At 45.1% G+C, this 22826-nt stretch overlaps 1 protein-coding gene across 7 annotated transcripts in view; it reads left to right on the plus strand.

Annotated features, from left to right (window-relative positions):
- LOC134460792 (dedicator of cytokinesis protein 9-like) overlaps window positions 1–22826 on the plus strand; it is a 153109-nt gene that overhangs the window by 78422 nt on the left and 51861 nt on the right. For all 7 annotated transcript variants that reach the window (XM_063213342.1, XM_063213347.1, XM_063213341.1 and 4 more), the window contains exons 6-13: window positions 1536–1631; window positions 2028–2162; window positions 14486–14660; window positions 17749–17801; window positions 18450–18524; window positions 18955–19095; window positions 21104–21316; window positions 21714–21836. In XM_063213342.1, coding sequence (XP_063069412.1) covers window positions 1536–1631; window positions 2028–2162; window positions 14486–14660; window positions 17749–17801; window positions 18450–18524; window positions 18955–19095; window positions 21104–21316; window positions 21714–21836 — 1011 coding nt within the window. The remainder of the gene's footprint in view (window positions 1–1535; window positions 1632–2027; window positions 2163–14485; window positions 14661–17748; window positions 17802–18449; window positions 18525–18954; window positions 19096–21103; window positions 21317–21713; window positions 21837–22826) is intronic.

Genomic DNA, 22826 nt, shown 5'->3' on the forward strand with positions numbered 1-22826 from the left:
TCGATCCTGGCCCGGGCCCTTTGCCGAACCTTCCCCAGCTCCCTCTCCCACTCGTTTCATCAAATCTCTCACTGGCCTTTCATAAATGAACTAATAAAAGAGCAGGAAAAAATACCCCAAAAAATAACTGATAACAACTAGCTCTGCTGACACTGACACACTACTTCTCCCATGGGACACTCATACTCAGAATTTTCATGTGACTCTCGCTGATTGTATAGAATAATAGCCATGTCTTTCATTTTCCACTGTTGTGGTCAGTCTGAGGTACCGTATTAGCCCGAATATAAGACGATCCTGATTATAAGACGACCCCCCATTTGCAGGCTCATGTTTTGGGGAAAAAAGTTTTTTGAAGACTTAATTTTGTTTCACATTGGAAACTTTTCTCAAAATGCAGTTTTTAATTTGTTGGAAAATCTGAGGCTTTTTACAAAGAACAAATTTCACAATATAATCTTCATGGAATTTCCATGATATAAGACCACGGATGGCTACTCATATCCTTTTCCTTTCTTTACTCACTTCACCTGTCAAGGGCCAATAGGCACCTACACAGGCTACAGCCGCCTGGGCCCGCCCGTTTAAAGTGCGACGCAGCCTACACTCAGAGCATTAGTCTGTGCCAGCCCGGCAACCAGTAGAGATAGGCAATCTATTGTGCAATGCACAGATTTTGCAAAATGCTTAGTTGACAGCAATATCTAACCAGCAGCCGTCTCGCCAAATCGCCGTTCATTTTATGCATCCGAAGTTTTCCGTTGGACTGTAGAAACCGAACGTGACCAAAGGCAGATTGACGCATTGCACTTGAAACCGATGCGCTGCTTATCAGAACCACTTTGACATTAGAAGTCCGATTGATATTAATTTCGTACCAAGGGTAAAACTCCTAGTGATTTTATATGAACAAGACAATCTCTTGCCCTAACCATTATTCTGTGTTGCTGCATCGTTGCGAGGCATATCGTCAAATGCACCGCTTGTCATAGGCACCGCTTGTCAAAGCATCACGTTGACATTGACAGTTGATAGAGTGCAACAGTCATAACGAAACAAGCATCTGCAAATTTGATATGGACAAAACAATCTCTTAACCCATCCATTATTGAGTTTTGTGGCATTGTTGTGAAGCACAGACTAATGGTCGCATTCAGGTTAAGTTCAGGTTTTTTTTTTTTTTTTTTCTCTAGCGCGCGGAAATAAGACGACCCCCCTTTTTAGAGCACTATTTTTAGAACAAAAAACACGTCTTATATTCGGGCCAATACGGTAACTGCCCTCTCTGCCCCCATCACAGCAGCCTTGAATCTGTCTCTCTCTCCATATCTATTCATACAACTGCAGCAGGGCAGAGCAGAGTAGCTTCTCATTGATGTTGTGGCCAAAGGGAGGCTAGGCTGGTCTGCAGTGTTTATTTATCTAAATGTATCAAAGAGAAAGGCCAGGAAGGGGGGGCTGGAGGGGGAAAGCGGAGGCACCAACGAGTCCCTTCTTTTCTTCTGTAGTGAGTCTTTCATCTACTGTTTGTGCAGGACACGGCCTCCCTAGGATCCCAGAAAGGGGGCATCAGCAAGCAGGGCTGGCTCTACAAAGGCAACATGAACAGTGCCATCAGTGTCACCATGAGGGTAAGAGAAGAAAAACGTTGTTCAAAAGCAGCATTTTGCACAAGACTGTATGCATGTAGTATATGCTCTATGTATGTGTATGTGTATTCACCATCAGTAGCCTGGCCGCGCCAAAAACCCCACTAGGGGCGTCTAGATTTCTTGGCTACACAATCAGGGCTCTAAATTAACACCAGCCAACAGACCAAGTTTGGCTGGTAGAAAAGGGAACTTACTTGCCACTTTGACCCATTAGTGAGTCTGTGTTTGGCTAGCAATATTAACATCAACTAGCCAGTTTGGCTGCTGATGAAAAAAAACTCATTTAGGGCCCTGTTCACAATGTCTTGTTGTGGTTTTGTAATTATACATGGTATATATTGTACATTATATACATTTTGTAATGTGTCCTTGCAGTCTTTCAAGAAGAGATACTTCCACCTGACTCAACTGGGGGATGGGTCTTACAACCTGAACTTCTACAAGGATGAGAAGATCTCCAAGGAGCCCAAAGGGACGATATTCCTGGACTCCTGTATGGGTGTGGTGCAGGTAAGACCCTTATTAACCCCCCACCCCCCGCTGAACTGACTTCACTCCGCCAGAGATTATTTAAGTATATAGAGATATGCCAATGTAATAGGTTGCTATGGGTACCTAACATGACCAGGTTCCGGTCTGCCTAAAGGGGCGTGTCATAATGCTCCTAGCAATGAATAGAACAGTCCTTAGGTCTGCCTAGGTCTGCCTAAAGGGGGATTTCCCCCCCTCTCCCTTGCAATAATAGAACCCGGAAACAATGGGCCAATGGAACCTCTCTCTTCTCTACTCTCTCTGACTCCGCTGTGTAATGTAATATGAATCCACTACAGCAGTGGTTCCCAACAAACCTGTTTTGTCTCACATGCCCAGTGGCAGAACAGTTGCACACAGGGCCCCAGGGAAAGAAGACACTGATAGGGTCCCCATATGGCCTGCCAAGGTTACAATAAGGCCCCCACCACCAATACGGGAGGGCCCAGGGCCCCAGGGCAAATGCCCTGCCCCCCCCCCCCCCCCCAACCCCCCCCCCCAGAGCTCCGCCCTTGCATGTACCCTCTAAGCATTTTTGTCATACCCTGAGTACCCCCTCTATAGCCCTTCCTCTATCCCAAATTGACGATGCTCCGTACTTTTGTTATTTTTATTTTTTTTCTGCATACTCCCTGCAGTGTGCTCATGTACCCCTAGTGGTACGCGTGCCCCTGGTTGGGAAACACTGCACTACAGTACAGTACAGTACAGTACAGTACAGTACAGTACAGTACAGTACAGGCACGTGGAGTACAATGCAGCCTTGGCCCTCCTCCTCCTCCTCCTCCTCCTCCTCCGCCATTCCACGTCTGGGCGGAGAGGTAATGCTGATACGTGCTGGACCATTACGGGGTCCCATCCCATGACGGGCCTTCACGTTACGGTAATGCGATCCTCCCGTGATCTGTGTGTGTGCTCTCTTCCACCCACCACTCCTCTCAAGGTCACCAAGAAATGCTGACGGCAGGCAGGCAGGCTGCTAGAGGAACCAGGGGAGAGGAGAGGAGAGGAGAGGAGAGGAGAGGAGAGGAGAGGAGAGGAGAGGATATGTGAGGAGAGGGTGGGGAGGACAGGGGAGAGGAGAGGATATGTGAGGAGAGAGGGTGGAGAGGAGAGGCAAGGAGATGGGGAGAGGAGAGGAGTAGAGAGGATAGGAGAGGAGAGGAGAGGAGAGGAGAGGAGAGGAGAGGAGAGGAGAGGAGAGGAGAGGAGAGGAGAGGAGATGAGATGAATAAAAGAGGAGAGGAGAGGAGAGGAGAGGAGATGAGATGAATAAAAGAGGAGAGGAGAGGAGAGAGGGCAGAGAGAGAGGAATAAAAGAGGAGAGGTGAGGGGGTGTAGGCCTTCGTCTTAGTAGCATCAATCAATACCACTGGCTACCAGAATCCCAGGGGGGCAAGATCCCTCTCAACATGCAAGACAGGAAGATGGAAAGAGCACAGACCTGTTCTTGTTTCCCAACTCCTCGCAGACACACACGCACACACACACACACACACACACACACACACACACACACACACACACACACACACACACACACACACACACACACACACACACACACACACACACACACACACACACACACACACACACACACACACACACACACCAGGCAGCGTGTTCTTGATAAACGACACAGGTCTAATTTCCTGAGCGCTAAACTTAATGCGCACCGACCAGCGAGAGTGGCCGATCTGACCCGTGCCGGACGTGGTTTTCCTCCAGTGGGACTGTGGTCAGATTTTTAATCTTATATGATTCATATGCAGATTATTATATGTACATGTCTATGCAGGGATATTGAGATATGTGTATATGACTATATGTGTATATGTCTGTGACTGTATATATATCATTCTAGTATGTCTGTATTGAGTGTCAGCTCAGCTGAGGTGTGAGTGAGCTAATTAGCATCTGTATAGGGCCAGCAGGCCACGGGGCTGGGTGTGCTCACACTATAAATGCTCTGAGAGAACACAAGGCAGGGCGCATCCCAACTAGGTAGATCAGCAAGACTGGTGTATCATTAGGATGTTGTCCTGTTCCATATTTTCTATGGGGCAGTAATGAATAAAGAATTCTGCAGAAACTCACCGAACCCAAAGTGCTTGTCTGACAGTAATAGAGAAAATACCCACATTTAATGGTGTCAGAAGTGCGATAATGATGAAGCTGCAGACAGGGGAAAGATGGACTATTCCAGAAGGAAAACATCTCAAAAAACTTGGCCAAGTAAGAAGTAAGAAGTGGAAGAAACCTACTGGAAGAAGTTCATCAAAGACCTGCCGACGGCAAAAGTTCGACCGCACTCGGGGCCCGGTGAGTAGATTCCAATAACGTTAATTATTTCAAATAATTGTATTATGTTAGCTAAGGAAGTGGGAAGTTAAGCTGAAATGTACAGTTGTTTGAAATGATGAGGTTGGGGAACATAAAGAAACCAAAAATGGATGATCCTGCATATTACCGAGGATGAGGGAGTGTTTGAGTTATACAAATGGCGGGCACTGCACACTTAACGTGGCCTATTAGAAGCGGTGTACAATATGAACGGCGTATGTGGTAGGTGGTCGATTTCAAGGTCTTAGGTTGGACAGGCTTATTTTTGGATATGATTGGACGATCAGCAAATTTAGATGCTCAAAATATTGTTCTTTGGGGGAGGGAGAGTGCGTAAACTAGGGTAGCACACTGCACACTGAAATATGTGGCCTTAAAAGCAGTGTTTAAATTCTGAAGGGCATTTCATGCGATAGGTGGTCGAACCCAAAGACGTATGATGGGCAGTCGTATTTTTGTGAGAATCGGCCAAATGGAGCGCTGAGTAATGGATGGATGATCTTATGTACTGATGATTGAAGGGTGTGTGGCGAATGACAAGGTGGCTAGATCATGTATATGACAAGAAGCTATGATTTATGAACGAGGTTTGAATTGGTAGAAGGACTTTCATAATATCTTTGATGTAAGACAGGCACAGTTCATTACGAGAGATCTCGGTGTGTATGATAGGCCTACTATGTGTGTGTGGCATTACTCAGGGAGAAGAGGAATAATTGTATGGACAAATTTAAATACTAGGTGAAGATGTTTAGCTTTTTCCCCGTCGGAAGATGAAAAATAATTTTAATTATGGATCAACCTCTGGTGTAATTTTAATAGTGGAAGTTAATAATTTTTGCTGTATGTGAATTTGGGCATAGAGGAAGAGAGAGAGATAGAGAGAGAGTATGCCAATGTGTGTGAAGTGTTAGTGTGTGTGTGTGGATCCACAGAATGTATGTGTGTGTGATTTTGTGTGGCTCTGTATATGGTGTGATATCAGAGAGAAGAAAAGAAAAAGAGAAAGAAAGGAGAAAGAAAAAAAAGAGAGAAAACATTGATTGGCTGGTAGGTAATGATTGGATTGAAAGATGAGAAGAAAGTACAGAGAATTAAAAGGTTTTGAAAGTGTGAAAATAGATGGAAAGAATGATTTCTTTTGGATGGAGATATCGAGTGTAGAAGGAATAGGTCAGGTAGGGATGAAAAGCAAAGGGCTGAGAGGCCATATAGACTGTGTTGGCTGGAATTATTTCAGTGAATAATATACATGGCAAGATAGAAAGATAGCCTACTTTGTTGGAATAATAATGGAAGAAGGAATAAAGAGGAGAACAAGGTAACTAAAGAGTGGGAGCTAACAGAGTGACGACATGGCGAGTAGCATGGTTGGTGGTTGCGGCTGTATATGATCTGTTCAATAAGCTTTGACTGGGTTGAATGTGAAATCATATAGGCTAGCAGGAAGTGTGGAAGTCAGAATGGCTATGCAGAAATTTGAATTGGGGTGAAAATGCATGCAGTGTGAACTGATAAGGTATTTTAACATACGAGGAGAAAAGGTAAATTTCTGTGGATGTGTGGTACTCTGTTTGGCCACTAGGGGTTAATTACCATGGCAATGGGGAGAGAGATGGAAGCTGAAGTGACTGTTTGGAAGCTGGAAGCCGGAACTAGCTTTTAAATTTTCATTTGAGAAGAGCGGAATGGAATGGAATATTCCTTGTGGGAATAATAAAATAAAATAAAATAAAAAAGGAGAAACATATGGGCAAGAAAATAAAGGTTTGAGAGATTCACTGAACAGAGAGTTAGTGCTTGGTTTGGGTGACAGAGAGCTGTGTCTGCCCCAACATAGAGGGGGTTGAGTGTTTTAAGATGGAAATGGAGTGTGTCAAAGAGAGGTGCCGAGGAGGCTGGAAGGAAAACATTAACATGTCTGATCTTGATGAATTAAGAAAGCAATGGATGTTAATGTGCTGGCAACTGGAAGTTGAGAATACTTAACATATATTTGCAATACATTGATGACCAGAGGGCGAGGAGTGGTTGAGACCTAGAGTGTGGAGACCCAGTGTGATTTCAAAGACGGTGTGGGGGTGAACTCCCAGACTGGCTGGGCCTGTGGGCAAGTGGTTATCACTGGTTTGAAGTGGTTCTTAATCTTTTAAAATTGGCTGATAAACATTTCAAAGGAAGGAGGAACTGAAACAGCTCAAAGTTAACAAACAATTTAGCATGGAGTGAATGAAGAAGACAGGAAGGTCTTTGCCTAAATAGGATTATGATAATGGGCTGCGATGGACAAAGGATGGAAGTGTTTTGTCTGTTGAGAGAAGAGAGAACTTCAAGGCTATGATCAATGCACCAGTGTAGACAAAAGGTAATTAACAGAGTCAGCATTCCTTGGCAAGAAGAAAAGATCAAATAGGCTATTGACACATTGGTAAGGGGCGTAGCAGCATTTGGTAGATTTAAGGTGAGAGAACATTTGGAGTGATAAAAGCAAAATACTATAGAGTTTCATGGATAGCATAGAAGTGCATTAGGTAGCAAAAAATCAGGATACAAAATGGAATGCAAATATGAAAGTGAGTGAGATTGAATGTATGAAGTACAATTTGAATTGCTCAATGGAGTATTTGGAATTACCGGATATTTATCTGGAAGAGTGGAGGAGAGACTGGTGAAAAGAAGTTGACATTTTAACTAAGAGCAGGAGCCGTCAACCAGGAAGGGGGTTTGCATTTGAATATTGAATGGCCACAATGTTGATTGAAAACCCTGATTAGCTGGAAGAAGTCACAGAAGGTGTGAAGGGGGCTCCAGCAGGAGGTGAAAACAGGTTTGAACTAATAAGTTATGCGAGCAGCCAGGAGGGTTTCAACTGGTGGACTATTCAGACAGAGAGAGGGATCTCAGAGGGATCTCAGAGTGAACAAAATCTTGCAAAGGGAATAGTTGATCTGATATACTTGGTGGAAAAATAAAAATAAAAATCTGAACGGTGCAGGAAACTTTGGCAACTTAAAAAAGGAAACAAATTTGATTGGGGAAAACGAAGAAAACAAAGGGGAAAACATTTTGGAAATACAGGGGTGTGTTTGCAAAGGAAAAGGGGGTTGGAATCATTTCAATGGAATCAATTCAAGCAAGCAATGCAGTTGGAAACGCCCTAATGCATGTCATTTTTGCATGAAGCTATGAAAAATATCTAACACTGATTAACCCCAACCAACACCTTAATTAACAAAAGGTAATGTTTCCCCACTGAAACTAACAATGGGTCTGTTTCCAACCGCTGAAAGAGAATCAAATGAACCGAAATCCAGTGAGAAGGCTGGAGAATTGGGAGTTACAATTGTAGTTTTCACAATTGTAGCTTAGGCTACAAAAGTGAAAAAAGGGGGGTATATAGGTTGATTAAACATGGAAAGAAAAACAGAAGATTAGAAAATTGGCAAAGAAAAGTGGGAAAATTGACAGGATTTAGAGAAAAAATTAGAAGAAATTTGACATTTATAGTTGAAAGAGGTTTTCATAATTCAGGAGGTAAGTTAAAGGAGAGGATTTAAGAAAATTGCTATAGAATTTGACTGGAGAGTAGAGAACAAATTGTTTAGATTGATGATAAAAATGAGTAGATGAGATAGGAATTAAAATTGTTTAGAGATTGAATTGTGTAATTAATTTGATTGTACAGTTAGATTGTGTATGTCTGAGTTGGCTAATGAATGAGAGTGTGAAATTGAGATAGTCTATCCAAAGAATTGATACTGCGCTCGCTGTTTGTGTCTTTACAGATCCACCAGGGCGGAGATGGTGGCTGTGACTGAGGTTTACAACGGAGGGAGGAGACGATGGGGCTTAGAGGAGACAGTGGTCTGCTAACGAAGACGAGGGAGCCAGCTGAGAAGAAGCCAGACGGTGTGGCCACCAGAACAGGAGGCCAGACATCAGGAGACAGAAGACCATAGCAGAACGACAGCCTAACCCGTGGGCTGACTCGGGGGATCAATTCAACAAAGGAAGAAATTTCACACCTGAGGCAAAACTAGGAGGGATTCAAAGTGAATTAACAAAGCATCAAAGAGACTGAGCACATCTACTGTCGAAATGGGGGAACTGTTTTCGATGTGTAGCCGAAGGAAGAAAAGGCATCAAGACAATGCATACATTTCAAAGGACTTCAGAAATCCCTAACACATGAAATCAAACGCAGCACAACACTTTGGGATGCAAAAGTTCAACCTCGAAAGGAGCTAAGAAAGGATTAAGGGTCATTAACATCTTGATGATAAAAGACATAACAAGCAACAGCAAGCCAAATTGCATACATCACAGAGAACAATAGACTCTTTGCGACTGAGCCATGGAGGATGAAGCAGTGACAGAAGCAAGAAATCAAATGGGCATGACAGTGAATTAAATTGTGTAACTGTGTTTGAACTGTTGAAAGAGCAGGATGAATCAGCTAGGAATGTTATGATGAGAAAGTTGATTAAGTTCTGACAACAAGACGAGGTGCCATATCAATCAGAGTAAATGTACAGAATGTCAGATTCTTGCCACTTACACAAATTGATTATTTGGCAATGTAAACATGAATCTTATAACAGAATAATTCATTAGAGGTCAAATCAAGGCAATAGCTGAGTGGAAACAGTGTGATATTTCATATTCATTGATAGGATGACAAAGTGTGTGCAATGTACTTGTGAAATGATATGATTGGATATTCCTGGTAGTTTGAAGACAGTAAATTGATAAGCAAATAGCGAAGAGACATATAACTAATCAAATATTTAGTGTAACTCAAGACAATGTAGAATGGTCAACAGAATCATGGGTTAATCACAGATACATAAACCATAATGTAATGTGTAACACTGTAACATGGTTAAGGGGTTGCAGATGGCCTACAGTACCCAGTTAAAATTGTAATGCAGAATGGTTACAAAGTCATGTTAAATCAATTCTTAACTGAACATGCAGGGCTGTCATTTTGAAATGGAGCCATCGTTGGAATTTTCCCTTCACGTCTTGTTTTTCCCTTAAATTGGCAGAATGGGGTTTTTTGCAAGATGTAAGGTTTCGCCACGATTTAAGAATTGAAAATTGAAATTTGAAGATTGAATATTGAAGGCATATAAGATAAAAAATTGTAACCCTTGTGAGTCTTTTTGAGACTCAAAATGGGGGAATATGTGGTCAGATTTTTAATCTTATATGATTCATATGCAGATTATTATATGTACATGTCTATGCAGGGATATTGAGATATGTGTATATGACTATATGTGTATATGTCTGTGACTGTATATATATCATTCTAGTATGTCTGTATTGAGTGTCAGCTCAGCTGAGGTGTGAGTGAGCTAATTAGCATCTGTATAGGGCCAGCAGGCCACGGGGCTGGGTGTGCTCACACTATAAATGCTCTGAGAGAACACAAGGCAGGGCGCATCCCAACTAGGTAGATCAGCAAGACTGGTGTATCATTAGGATGTTGTCCTGTTCCATATTTTCTATGGGGCAGTAATGAATAAAGAATTCTGCAGAAACTCACCGAACCCAAAGTGCTTGTCTGACAGTAATAGAGAAAATACCCACAGGACTCTGCGGAGGGAGCCTCTCCCCTTGCTTGGCCCAGGGAAGGGTGGGAGTCGGAGGGGTGGATGCGGTCCATATGCTGGGTCACTCTGGGCCAGCTGTGGCATCCCAGGCCGGCCTCCCCTCTCCACCTCTCCCCTCACCTCCTCTCACCTCCCCTCCCCTCCCCTCCCGTCCCCTCACCTCACCCTTCCATCTTCCCATCAGCCTCTCCAACACAACCATCACTGCTGCCTGCGCCCCCCAACCACCACCACCACCACTACCTCTTCCCTCCCTGACATGCAGTTGCAGCGCTGGCTGAGGCTGCAGGGAAAATAATCTGCCTGCTCACCCCACTAGGCCATCTGGGAAAAATAACTGATTCCCTCCTTTGCTCTCCGAGGGGACGACTCATGCGAAGGCAAAGAGAAAAACAGGGCAAATGGGTCTACTTAGGTCTGCTTTTTCTGGTTGAATGCTGTTAATACAGCTGCCCCATCCCCCATCCCCGCCTTCACCCAATTTCCACGGCATATTTGCAGCATTTCAATCAAGTTATGTCTGTGTGATGTCCTATTTGTGATTTGGTTGTGCTAGCTATGATACACAACAAACCATTTCAGTCACACCTCACTCTAAACCAGTGGTTCTCAACCTTTTTTTTGAACAAACGCCCCCGCCCTTGACCTCATCATAAGCCTACCAATGCCCCCCTTAGTATTGAAAACTAAAATAGACTAATACCCCCCAATGGGAACTAAGCCCCGCCCCCACTCAGATGTATCCTTCTCAACATCCCCCAAGGGCTCCCCAACACCCACTGGGTGGGCTGTAGTGCCCCCGTTGAGAAACACTACTCTAAACTCAATGTAGGAGTTCATCTCAGAACAGCCAAGTGTTGAGTCAACTGATCTCGGGTCGTCAGTATAACGAATGTGCTGAAGAGCCTAAATTTGCCGTCTGTGAGATATTTAACCGGCATTGATTTCAGTAAATCTTTTTCGCAGTACCTTGACACTTGATACTGAGTTTAATGTGAGTTTTTGTGCGTTTTTCCATACGGCTGGCTGCCCCCATTCTGTCCCAGTGTGTCTTGTCTGTTTTCCATTCCACTGCTGTGAAACACCCTGGTGAGGCTGCTGAACGACGTGCAACTCCAATTAGAAACCACAATAACTGGCTCTCCTCAGAGCCCGTGGCTGGATTGGCCATAGGGCGTACAGTACAGTACAGGGCATTTGCTCGGTGGACTGGTGATGATTTTGACCTGTTCCCCCTCTCAAGGCAGTGGGATCAGCCCTCATGCTGTTTACAGCTGACCTTTCAGAGTCAGATTTATATACTAATTTGGGCTCTTGTGGTCAAAACAGCTCGTAATAGATGACTACAACTGTTGTTACTGGCTTCATTGTTTCTGTCAATGCCTGGCGGACTAGTCTTGGCTGAAAATACCCGGCCTGCTATTTCATGGCAGTCAGAGCCAGTAGTGGATCTGGCTTTTGATTATTGGCATATGGAATGACGCCACTCTCCTCTCCTCTACTCTCCTCTCCTCTCTTGTCTCCAGCTGTTGAAGCACACCCCCACTTATCACAAAGAAACTTTTTTTCTCTTTCCACAGAATGGATTCCCCACAACCAACCAAACAATGGACATGTACTTTGTACTGTACATGCGTACACACACACACACACACACACACACACACACACACACACACACACACACACACACACACACACACACACACACACACACACACACACACACACACACACACACACACACACACACACACACACACACACACACACACACACACACTTTACTTCTTTATTTGGATTGACAGATATACATTTATACAGTAGATCTAAATAAAGAAGTACACACACACAGACACACACACACATACACTGAGATGTTGTATATACACCACAATCACACAAACCAGTGTCTGGTCTGACTCTTGGCTGATCGACCCACATTTCTCTCTGGTCTAGTATCCCTGATAACTTTTTTTGTTATTCATCTGGGATAGAGTCTGCTGCAGGTATTGTGTGTGTGTGTGTGTATATATATATGCAGGTATTATACGCGGCACCATGCAGGCCTTCCAGGACGCCATTCTTTCCATGATGACAGAAGCAGATATAAATCTCTCCAAGTCTCACTCCCTATGTACAGTAATTGAGTTCCCATTATTCTGGGCTGCTGAGTATCTGTGTGACCTGTGTGGTTTACTTCAGGCATCTGCACACACTTCTGCCCTAGACTGGTGGAGTCTGGTGGGGGGAGTACAGCACTCTGGACTAGAGTAGATGATTAAGCAAGCATTGTCTAACAACAGTCCCTGCTAGCCAATCAGAAACCTCGGCCAACAGGAAGTGGTGGGATGAGGCGTGGAGAAGAGAGGAGGGGTGGAATGGTGGGAGAGAGAGAGAGAGAGAGAGAGAGGGGAGGAGAAGTGTATTTTTGACTGCGCCAGGTTTATTTTCAGATCGCTATGCTCCGATAACCCAATTAATGGCTGTTTTTTATCAGTGGAATCCGCCCCAGCAGCATCCCCCGTGGACTGGAGAAGAGGTGGGAGGTTTGCAGGCAGGGTGGTGGCCGGCCGACTTGCTTACTGAAGCATCTCCACACAGTGTGTAATGGTGTTTATCTGGCTCCCACTCGAGCCTGACTTAGCACAAACCATTTGGCCAGCAGCGTCTCCTCTCGTCTCCAGGCCCTGTTGTGTTGTGGGTGGGGAGGTGGTTTACACAAGAGGGGAATTAGCCTGTCTGTCTGTCTCACAAATGGCCTCCCTCACTCCTGTCATGTGGGATGATGGGGGAGAGCTGACAGTACAGGGAGTCATGCAAACCAGCCGTTAGTGTTGGATGGCCTGGCCTGGCCCCCAGCCCACCCAACTGTGTGTGGGATCCATGGGAATGCTATGTTGTATACACTGTAGGATGCTGTTCCAGCAGAATGGGCAACTGGCACAACGGAGTGATTTCACCTGACGCTGCCTCTTACAATGCCTTTTATAGAGTCTTGACCGTGTAGCCTTCAAATCATATAAAAGTGATTTAGAATTTTTGCATTTTATGTTGTGCAGTTGGACTGTATGTCATGTGCACACACACACACACACACAGACACAGACACAGACACAGACACAGACACAGACACACACACACACACACACACACACACACACACACACACACACACACACACACACACACACACACACACACACACACACACACACACACACGCACACACACGCACACACACACACACACACACACAGAAACTTTAGCACACACAATCCTACCTGGACCTTGGATTTGGTTTTGATATTTGGGTTTTTCTGAACTCTTTGGAGGTGCAGCATATCTTTATCAGACACATACCTGTAGAAACCTCTTCTCCCTCTCTCTCTCTCTGCCCATTCTATTCCTACTCTGGTGTCCAAGGCAAAAAAAACCTCAAGCCTTACCCACAAATCCTCTTAAACGCAAGATGAAGCCCATTTAATGCCTAACTAAGCGTAGGAATTCAAAGCATCACAAGGCCCCCCTCCTGTGCGATGCAGAACGTGGTGCATATACAGTACTTTAGTTGCAGATCCCCTGGTGCTGTTCCCATCTCCCATCCTGCCTCCCTCCATGATCAGCATTTCTGAGGTGGAGGCAGATAGAAATGCTGCTGCTGATTCTCCAGTGATATGGACGAGACAGGAGGGGGAGATGTGGACAGAGAGTTTGTTTTTGCTGAAGCCAATGCCCAGACTGGCACAAAAAGAATCATAAACGTTTCGCTGCCTGCCATTTTGTGATGTTAACTTTGGATGGTGGTTTGGAACATTCTGTTTGGGCCCTCCTGGCTGTATTATTCCCAGTTAGACGTTTGTTTCTGATCCCTTCCGAAAGCACCTCTGTAAATATGCAGATGAATTCAGCCGACGCAGAAAGCACAAAAAGTCCCAACGCAGACTGCTGGGAGGATTGAGAAAGTCAAAACTTTTTTTTTTACTCCCTCAAAGCAATTCCTCACCCGTTGACTTTGCAATCTTTGTCTCCATCTTTTTTTAGAGGGAGTAGGTTAAAGTCTGCATAACCAAAAACTCACTAATGCCTCTTTTCCACTGCCATTTTTCTGGTAGGCCTACAGCTTGACAAAGTGAGACTCAGCCGCCACTTTTTGCTTTTTTGAATATAAATAGACACGGCACAGCTCAGTCGCAAACCAAAAAGTGGCAGCCGAGTCACGCTGTGTCGAGCTGTAGGCCTACCAGAAAACTGGCAGTGGAAGATAGGCATAAGTGAGAGCCAAAAATCCTGGTTGAAGCGGACTTGTTCACTCTTTATCTCTCCATCTTTTTCCAGAATAATAAAGTGCGGCGCTTTGCCTTCGAGCTGAAGATGCAGGATAAGAGCACCTACCTGCTGGCGGCGGACAGCGAGGTGGAGATGGAGGACTGGATCAGCACCCTCAACAAGATCCTGCACTCCAGCTTCGAGCTCGCCATGCAGGAGAAGAGGAACGGAGACCTTCATGACGGTGTGTATATTTGTGTGTGTATATTTGTGTGTGTGTGTGTGTGTGTGTGTGTACGTGCGAGTGTGTGTGTACGTGCGAGTGTGTACACATGTGCATGTGCTAGATGTGCATCTGCCTGTGTGGTTGCTTTGGCCTGTGTACTGTAGCCAGGCCTTGCCCTCCTAGTGACGCAACAGCTTCAGCGTTGCTACCAGTCAGGTCAAGAGTCAATGCAAGTACTTTCTGAGTTCCCGCAAATACGGGAACTCCTCCCACTTTGTTGGGAAGCAAACAATCATTGATGATTCTGAGAAAAAGTCCGTCTGAAGAAGGGGTAAAACCCGAAAATATTGAGAGCAAAAGAAATCCTGGTCGTGCAGCGGACTTTTTCTCAGAATCATCTAGTCACTTGTGGTCCTGCTGCCAGGTCAGACGTTCCTGTGGATGTGCGAGCTTTCCATCATTACCTCAAGCAAACAATCATTAGCAAACCAAGGGAGGCCATTTGGGAAATGCTGTTTGGGAAATGATAATTGTTATGCGCTTGGTCAGACCAAGTCTCGAAGAGATTTGAAAGTCGATGACAATCAGGCTATGTACATTTGCAAGTATATGCTGTATACAGTATTTATTAATATGTATACAGTATGCTTTCATGTTTGTAAGACCAGACAAAGTGTTAGCACTGGTGTTAACCACTGGGGTGGCTCGAACGGTATGTGCACAGCACACCGGCGACCGATTCAGGCCTGAGGTAATTTTCTCATCTTCCCCCATTTCTCTCTCCCACTCGTTTCCTCAAACTCAAATCTCTCAAACTGTCCTATTAAAACTAAAGGTAGAACACCCGCAATATATAACATATAACAGTATAACACACACACACACCCCACACACACACACACACACATACATTTTCACAAGTTAACCTTTGATTCATTTCCCTTTACATTTTCCAATCCCCATACATATTCACCCACCCACACACCAAAGGGCAGAAGGTGAGCATGCCAGCCACCACTGAGCACATCAGGAGTATGTTTGGGTTTCAGGACGCTACTAAGGATACTAACCTAATAGGGAGCTTGAATCAAAGCGGTCACCCCATACCTGCATCCTATTGCCACAGCCCAGCCGTCTGCTTTGAATCTAGTCAGTGTTCCCAAAGTCATGGCCTCCGTGACATCTGAATCACTGCCCCACACACACACACACACACACACACACACACACACACACACACACACACACACACACACACACACACACACACACACACACACACACACACACACAAACACACACACACGCACACACACACACACACACACACACACGCGCGCGCGCACGCGCACACGCACACTCAAAATCAGTTGTTTTATATACTCTACACTCACACTAACCAGTGTCTGGTCTGACTCTTGGCCCACATTTCTCTCTGGTCTTGTATCCCTGATAGCTTTTTTGTTATTCATCATGGCTTCGGTGACATCTATATCACCGCCAAAACACTGGCCAAATAAAGAGCTTCCTTCTTAGTTTACATCTCCTCCCTCATGCACCAGATATACCCCCTCCAGTCCCAGGTGATCCGGCCACAGCAGCCCTAATGACCAGACATTACTGGGGCTCGACTTAATGGGACCTTCTCTCAGGAAGCAGAGAGGGGAAAAGAGTAGAGTAGAGTAGAGTAGAGTAGAGTAACTTTATTGATCCCCAGGGGGAAATTCAGGTATCCAGTAGCTTACATAAATACACAAATACACAAAAGCCCACATGGACATTTCAAGACAAAAATAAACACAGGAATAGTCATCAGGGTGGGGACAATAACATAAAAAAATAGAGATAAATGTAGAAAAAGGTAATTGTGCAAAAAGACATTCTGTGAGTTGGGATAGACCAAAGCAGAAAAAAACATACTCTGTCAGTTAAGGTAGACAACAAGTGTTGATGGATACATCTATGATATAGTATAGTATGTAGAAGTAGGCAGTGTACAGAGTATGATAGGGGTTGAACATTCTTACAATGTCACAGTAAAGTACAGGTAAGTGTTTTAGGCAAGCACACACACACACAACACACACACACACACACACACACACACACACACACACACACACACACACACACACACACACACACACACACACACACACACACACACACACACACACAAGAACTGCAGTGGCTCAAGATTACACTCATTATCCCCTTAATGTGGTTAACACTAGATCTCTCTGCATCTCCCTTCTGTAAACTGGCCCTCAGGTGAATTACTGCTATGCTGGCCGTGCATCCGCTGCTCAGCTAGATTGACCTCTGGTCCAGCCGCTGCACAGATCACTGTACGTAGGGTCCAGTGGTCCACTTCTCTTCTGCCTCCAATTCTCCAAGCCCTCAACCAGGGGCGCCGCTAAAAATGTTGGGCCCCATGAAAAATTAACATTTTGGGCCCCCAAAATGACAAATTATGTTATCAGCATCCTTCCAGGCGCCCTGACAGTGTTGTCGGGCCCTTAGAATCTGTAACACCTTTTTCCCCCTTGCAGCACACATGCCCTCAACAGGCAGAGAATCAGCCGCTCGCTCCACCCTACGCTCACCTTTCCCCCAGCGTTTGTGTATGTTGGTGCTCTAGTCTAGACCACCCAGGCTTTGTCGGGGCTCCTCCCTGGCTAGCCTTCCTATCTATCTTGGGGGACCCCCCCTCTTTTTTCCCGGAACAACCCTAGAGTGGGGCTCTGGGGGGGTCAGCAGCGCTGATGCCTCCTACCGTAGCCGTGGCGACAGCCACACTCTGCGTCTCTCTCCTAATCTCTCTCTGGCCAGAAACATGAGAGCGGCCTGGGAAGATTCAATTACAGCACAGTCAGAGCACAGCACTCCCCCCCCACTCTGTGTGTGATTAATGAATGTGATTGCGGTTAAAGTGGAGTTACTGTTTGGGTTTGCAAGGACACGCTTCATTTGCAAGAGATTAATAAATGCAGTGTGGAGGGGGCTGCGAGGGTCGGTGGTGGTGGGTTGTCTGGAATTCTTCAGAGTGTTAGTTTGGGAACATATCCACGTCGTGAAACAATGTTTTCTTTGCTCTCTCACACAGATGATGACCTGGGGAAAGCAGACAGCTCCTCTGGAAGTATGGATAGCTTTCAGGTAGGTCCCGTTCATGTGAATTGATGATTCACGTTTACGAAAACAAACACACATTTGCGCCACTAAAGCTGTCTAGCCACAATTGCAGCACCACAAAATTGCAGCACCTGTTCATGACCAGGTTCATGGTGGAGACATGCAGGAATTCACACTCACCGGCAATCCATGCTGACCTACTAAGTCAAAGTGAAGTAAATACATATGTTGTCAAAATTGAGTTTAGACTGAAAATAGTCTTCATAAACCCTTATGACAATGGTCCAAATGTGTCCTGTTTTAGAGGCATTGCTATATTTGCAGTAATATCCAACTTAATGCAAATACTTTGAAGGCCTTTTTCTCAGTTTCAAAGTTGCCGTAGTTACTACACTTTGCCTGAATGAATTGCAGCATGAATGTCTTTGTTAAAAGTGGTGTCAATGTTTTTTTTACATGCCAGGAGATGAAAGCACTGTGTGCTTCAGCATGGCTTAGAGAGTGTCATGTGTTTCCCATTTTGTGTCATCTTGTCTTGATTCTGATGTGCTAATAATCAGTTGTGATGAGTGGATTGAACACAAAACGAGACACAAGAACATCTGGAGAAAAGAGCTCTTGCTGACTGCTACAAAATGGGGTTGGTAATCCATTTCCTGTCTTTCCTTACAGAGTGCCAGAGACATTGAATCCAAGATGAGGAATGAAACCAGATTGAAGCTGTTCACACTGGACCCAGACACGCAGGTACTGCACAGACAGCAGCCACTCATTCTTGAAGATATAAGATTCAAGATTCTTTTTATGTATAGAATTTGTCTTGGACATACATATAGCTGTTGCGTAACACCAGGGATTCCCCCAGCACTTCATTGCCAAGGTGGCCACCTTGAGAAGAAGCACCTACCACCTTGACTAGGCCCCCTGAAAAAGATAAAGATTTCATGTTGTGAATGTCATTTCTAAAGTTGCTTAGCCAAAAAATATATGCTTTTAACACCCCATCATCTTGACTAGCAAAAATTCTGCTCGTGGCAGTTTGTTAACGAGTTCAATAAGTTCACAGTCATTGGAATAAAATAAATAAGAAACTTATACCTGTTAAAAAAAAACGTCATGACCCTGAATTGAATCGTATGGACTTTATTGAACACACAGTCTTCTCTCCACCCTCCAGAAACTTGATTTCTCAGGAATCGAGCCAGACATAAAGCAGTTCGAGGAGAAGTTTGGCAAGCGCATCCAGGTGAACTGCCACGACTTGGCCTTCAACCTGCAGAGCTGCGTGGCTGAAAACGAAGACGGGCCGACGACTAATGTGAGTGAGGCATCTCTTAATGATGATGGCTGATACAGCCCTCTGAAACAAGCCTGACATTTAAATATTCAAGTTCTTTTGTTTCAGACATGTAAAAGTTTATCTTTTACCTCACATGTTTCGACTGTGAAACTTATGAAACGGAGGTTTCACTGTCGAAGCATGTCAGGTAAAAGATATGAAACTTTTACATGTCTGAAACAAAAGAACTTGAATATTTCATATACTGTAACCTCAAGACATTACATTACATTGGTATTTATCAGACGCCTTTGTTCAAAGCGACTTACAAGGAGCAATTTAAACAAGAACAGGGTAAGGCACAGTGTACAATTGCAACACTGATAGCATTGTCCTTCAAAGAGTAAAGAAGAGGACAATGCATTAAAAAGTAGCAAAAAGGTAAACAAAAGACCTCAAGGTGCAGTGTACAGTTGTAACACTGACAACATTGTCAAACATAAGGTGATAGAAGCAACATTAAATAATAGGAAGGTAACAAGGCAAATTGGATAACAAGCAAGACATCTACCGTAGGCGCAGTGTACAGTTGCAACACTGGCAACAATGTCCAACACAGTGATAAAGAAAAAATAAGCAAAGGATTTAAAAAAAAGGACATAATGAACATCATACATCTATTAAGCCTGACATTTCCCATAATAAGCAGTGGTGTGACGGACTCGAGGAGCAGGCAGGCGCAGCAACCTCTATCGTCTCTCCAGGGTGACTGACTGACCTCTGACGTCACAGCTGCTCGTGTCTGCCGACACGTCCGGCTCTCGGTCGGCATAGCAACCTGTGCCGAGGCTGTGTAATGCCCAGCGACGCTGTTGGATGCCAGTGTCCTCACGCTGTGCTTCACAGTGACGTACCCGTCAGAGTGACACAGCACTTCCCCTGGCAGGGGTATAGAACTCGAGATTGACAGCCCCTCTCAACCGCTGCCCTGGAAACTCTGTGACTCGTTTTGACATGTATGCATGGAAACAGCATGTGTATTATATGGGGTACTGGAGAGAGAGAGAGAGAAAGGAACATTAGATTAGCCTGGTGAATGACGAGCATGACTTGCTGTGTGTATAATAAAGCCCCATTGTGCTCCTGTCACAAAACAAAGCCATTTGTGGTTGTTTCAATCACCACTGGCTGCCTTTTGTACTGTGCGGTAGGAGCATTTTAGGATTTAAAAATTGTTTCAAAATACACCGCTCTTCTTAAAGTTAAGCCTCTCCTCCGGAAACGGCTATAGCTATATTGCTGGCTTGCATGCTGCGATGTCACACTTTCGAGGGCTGCAGGCAGGGAGAGGTAATTAATATGGAGGCAGGTGGCTGTTGGCCGAGGAGGAGTTGTCCTCTCTGACCCAGACTCAGGGATTCGCTGACTCATTATTGAAATAATGCAGCCTGTCCTCTCCTCTCCGCTCCTCTCCTCCTCTCCTCTCCTCTCTTCTCTCCGGCTCATCCTCTCCCTCCTCTCCTTCCTCCTCCCCTCTCCTCCCCTCTCCTCTCCTTCCTCCTCTCCTTCCTCCTCTCCTTCCTCCTCTCTTCTCCTCTCCTCTCCTCTCCTCTACCTGGCTCATCCCTTCATGAAAATAAACAATAGCCAGCACTACTGCTGGGGTTTTGTGGAATAGTGTTTAGTGCACTGTTTAGAGTATTGGTCATGGGATCAAAAGGTTGCAGGTTCCAATCTCATATCATCTACTGTATGGCTGAAGTCGATTGTAAGTGGCGTTGGTTAAAAAGTGTCTGCCAAATGCAATATCATGTAATAATGTAATGTAATGTAATGTAATGTAATGTAATATACAGTAATGTAATGAAGTGGCCTTAAGCAAGGTACCGAATCTCACATTGCACCAGGGACTGTTCCCAATGTCCTGTATGTACAGTAAATAAATGTAAGTGGCAATGGATAATAATTCAATTAAGCGTATTGTAATGCTTTGACTGTCTTGCTTATGATTTCATTATTTGTTTTCTTATTTGTTTTTGTTTTCCAGGTGGAGCCATTTTACGTCACACTCTCCCTCTTCGACATCCAGAACAGCAGGAAGATCTCCGCCGACTTCCACGTGGACCTGAACCACCCGTCCGTCAAACTGATGGTGCCCAATCCCAGCGCTCAAGTCATGAATGGGGGCGGGGAGAGCCAGCTGAACGGGCAGAAGCTGACCAATGGGCTTCCGGAGGGGGCCATGCAGTACCCCAGAAAAGTAGGTCACTGGTTCATGATGATGATGGCTGCTGCAGCCTGTCTGTCCACATTGTATATCAGGAATCACTCAACACGGGTTCTGTGTCCCTCTCCTTCTTTTCCTGTGTGCGCTTGTGTGCGTGCGCGTGCGTGCGTGCGCGTGCGCGCGCGCGCGCGTGTGTGTGTGTGTGTGTGTGTGTGTGTGTGTGTGTGTGTGTGTGTGTGTGTGTGTGTGTGTGTGTGTGTGTGTGTGTGTGTGCGTGTGTGCGTGCGTGCGTGCGTATCCCTGCGTGTGCGTCTGCCTGCGTGCGTGCGCGTGTGCGTGCGTGCGTGCGTGTATGTGTCTGCGTGGATTGGTGTACGGTGTGTGTGTGTGTGCGTGTGCGTGGGTGTATGTTGCGTGTTTGTGCCCTTAGGGAATCTTCTCTGTGACGTGTCCTCATCCTGACATCTTCCTGGTGGCGCGGATAGAGAAGGTGCTGCAGGGTGGAATCACACACTGTGCTGAGCCCTACATGAAGAGCTCCGACTCCTCCAAGGTGATCCACAATAGGCACAGTGAATGACAAAAAGACCAACAAAGGTCGGCGTCTGCGCCTTGAACTTAATGCTCGTGTATTGCTTGGTGCGAGCACTCCCAAAAAAGTAGTAATCACTCAAAATAATGGAAAAAAGGAGGCGCACACAAGACTTGTGTGAAAAAGTGTATTGAAGCCGAAAATATACAACAGAAGTCTAAGGATTAACTGGAGAGACAGACGTTTCGGAGCTAGTCCATTTTCAATGTCTCCAGTAGGACCGAAACGTCTGTCTCTCCAGTTAATCCTTAGACTTCTGTTGTATATTTTCGGCTTCAATACACTTTTTCACACAAGTCTTGTGTGCGCCTCCTTTTTTCCATTATTTTGAGTGATTACAACAATAGGCACACACATACTGTATGTGTGCGTACTGTACCGTACACACACACATGCACAAACAAACACATGCGCACACAAGAGGGGTAGAACTTCATTTTTTCCCCCACCAGTCACTGTGGCAGGTAGATTTTAAAATCTACCAGTCACTAGCTATTTTTACCAGTCAAAGTGACTGGTGGGTTGAAACATTTATCAGTCAGTCCTGAAATGTACCCGTCCTTGGCGGGTGGACGGGTGTTTATTTCCAACCCTGGCGCACACTACCCACACACATGTACATGCACACACGCGCACACACACACACACGCACACACACACACTCTCTCTCTCGCTCTGTCTCTTGCATCGTCCAAACAAAAGCACAAACAACCGTTATTCGTCTACAGTTTGCCACAAATCTTCATGTCAGTACATCATATTTCTGTTGGAGTACTGGAGTACTTCTCCTAGTTCTGCAGACACGCTGTCTGTGTCGCATATCTACTTCACACTTCAGAATAAGAGCACTACGCCATATGTGGCGATGTGATTTATGAAGACACAGCCTTTCATGAGACCTTCTTGTCAGGGTCTATCTCTGTGGAAAGATTGGCAGTGGCCTGAGCTTAA

The sequence above is a fragment of the Engraulis encrasicolus genome, chromosome 13 (assembly GCF_034702125.1).
Source record: "Engraulis encrasicolus isolate BLACKSEA-1 chromosome 13, IST_EnEncr_1.0, whole genome shotgun sequence".
Lineage (NCBI taxonomy): Eukaryota > Metazoa > Chordata > Actinopteri > Clupeiformes > Engraulidae > Engraulis > Engraulis encrasicolus.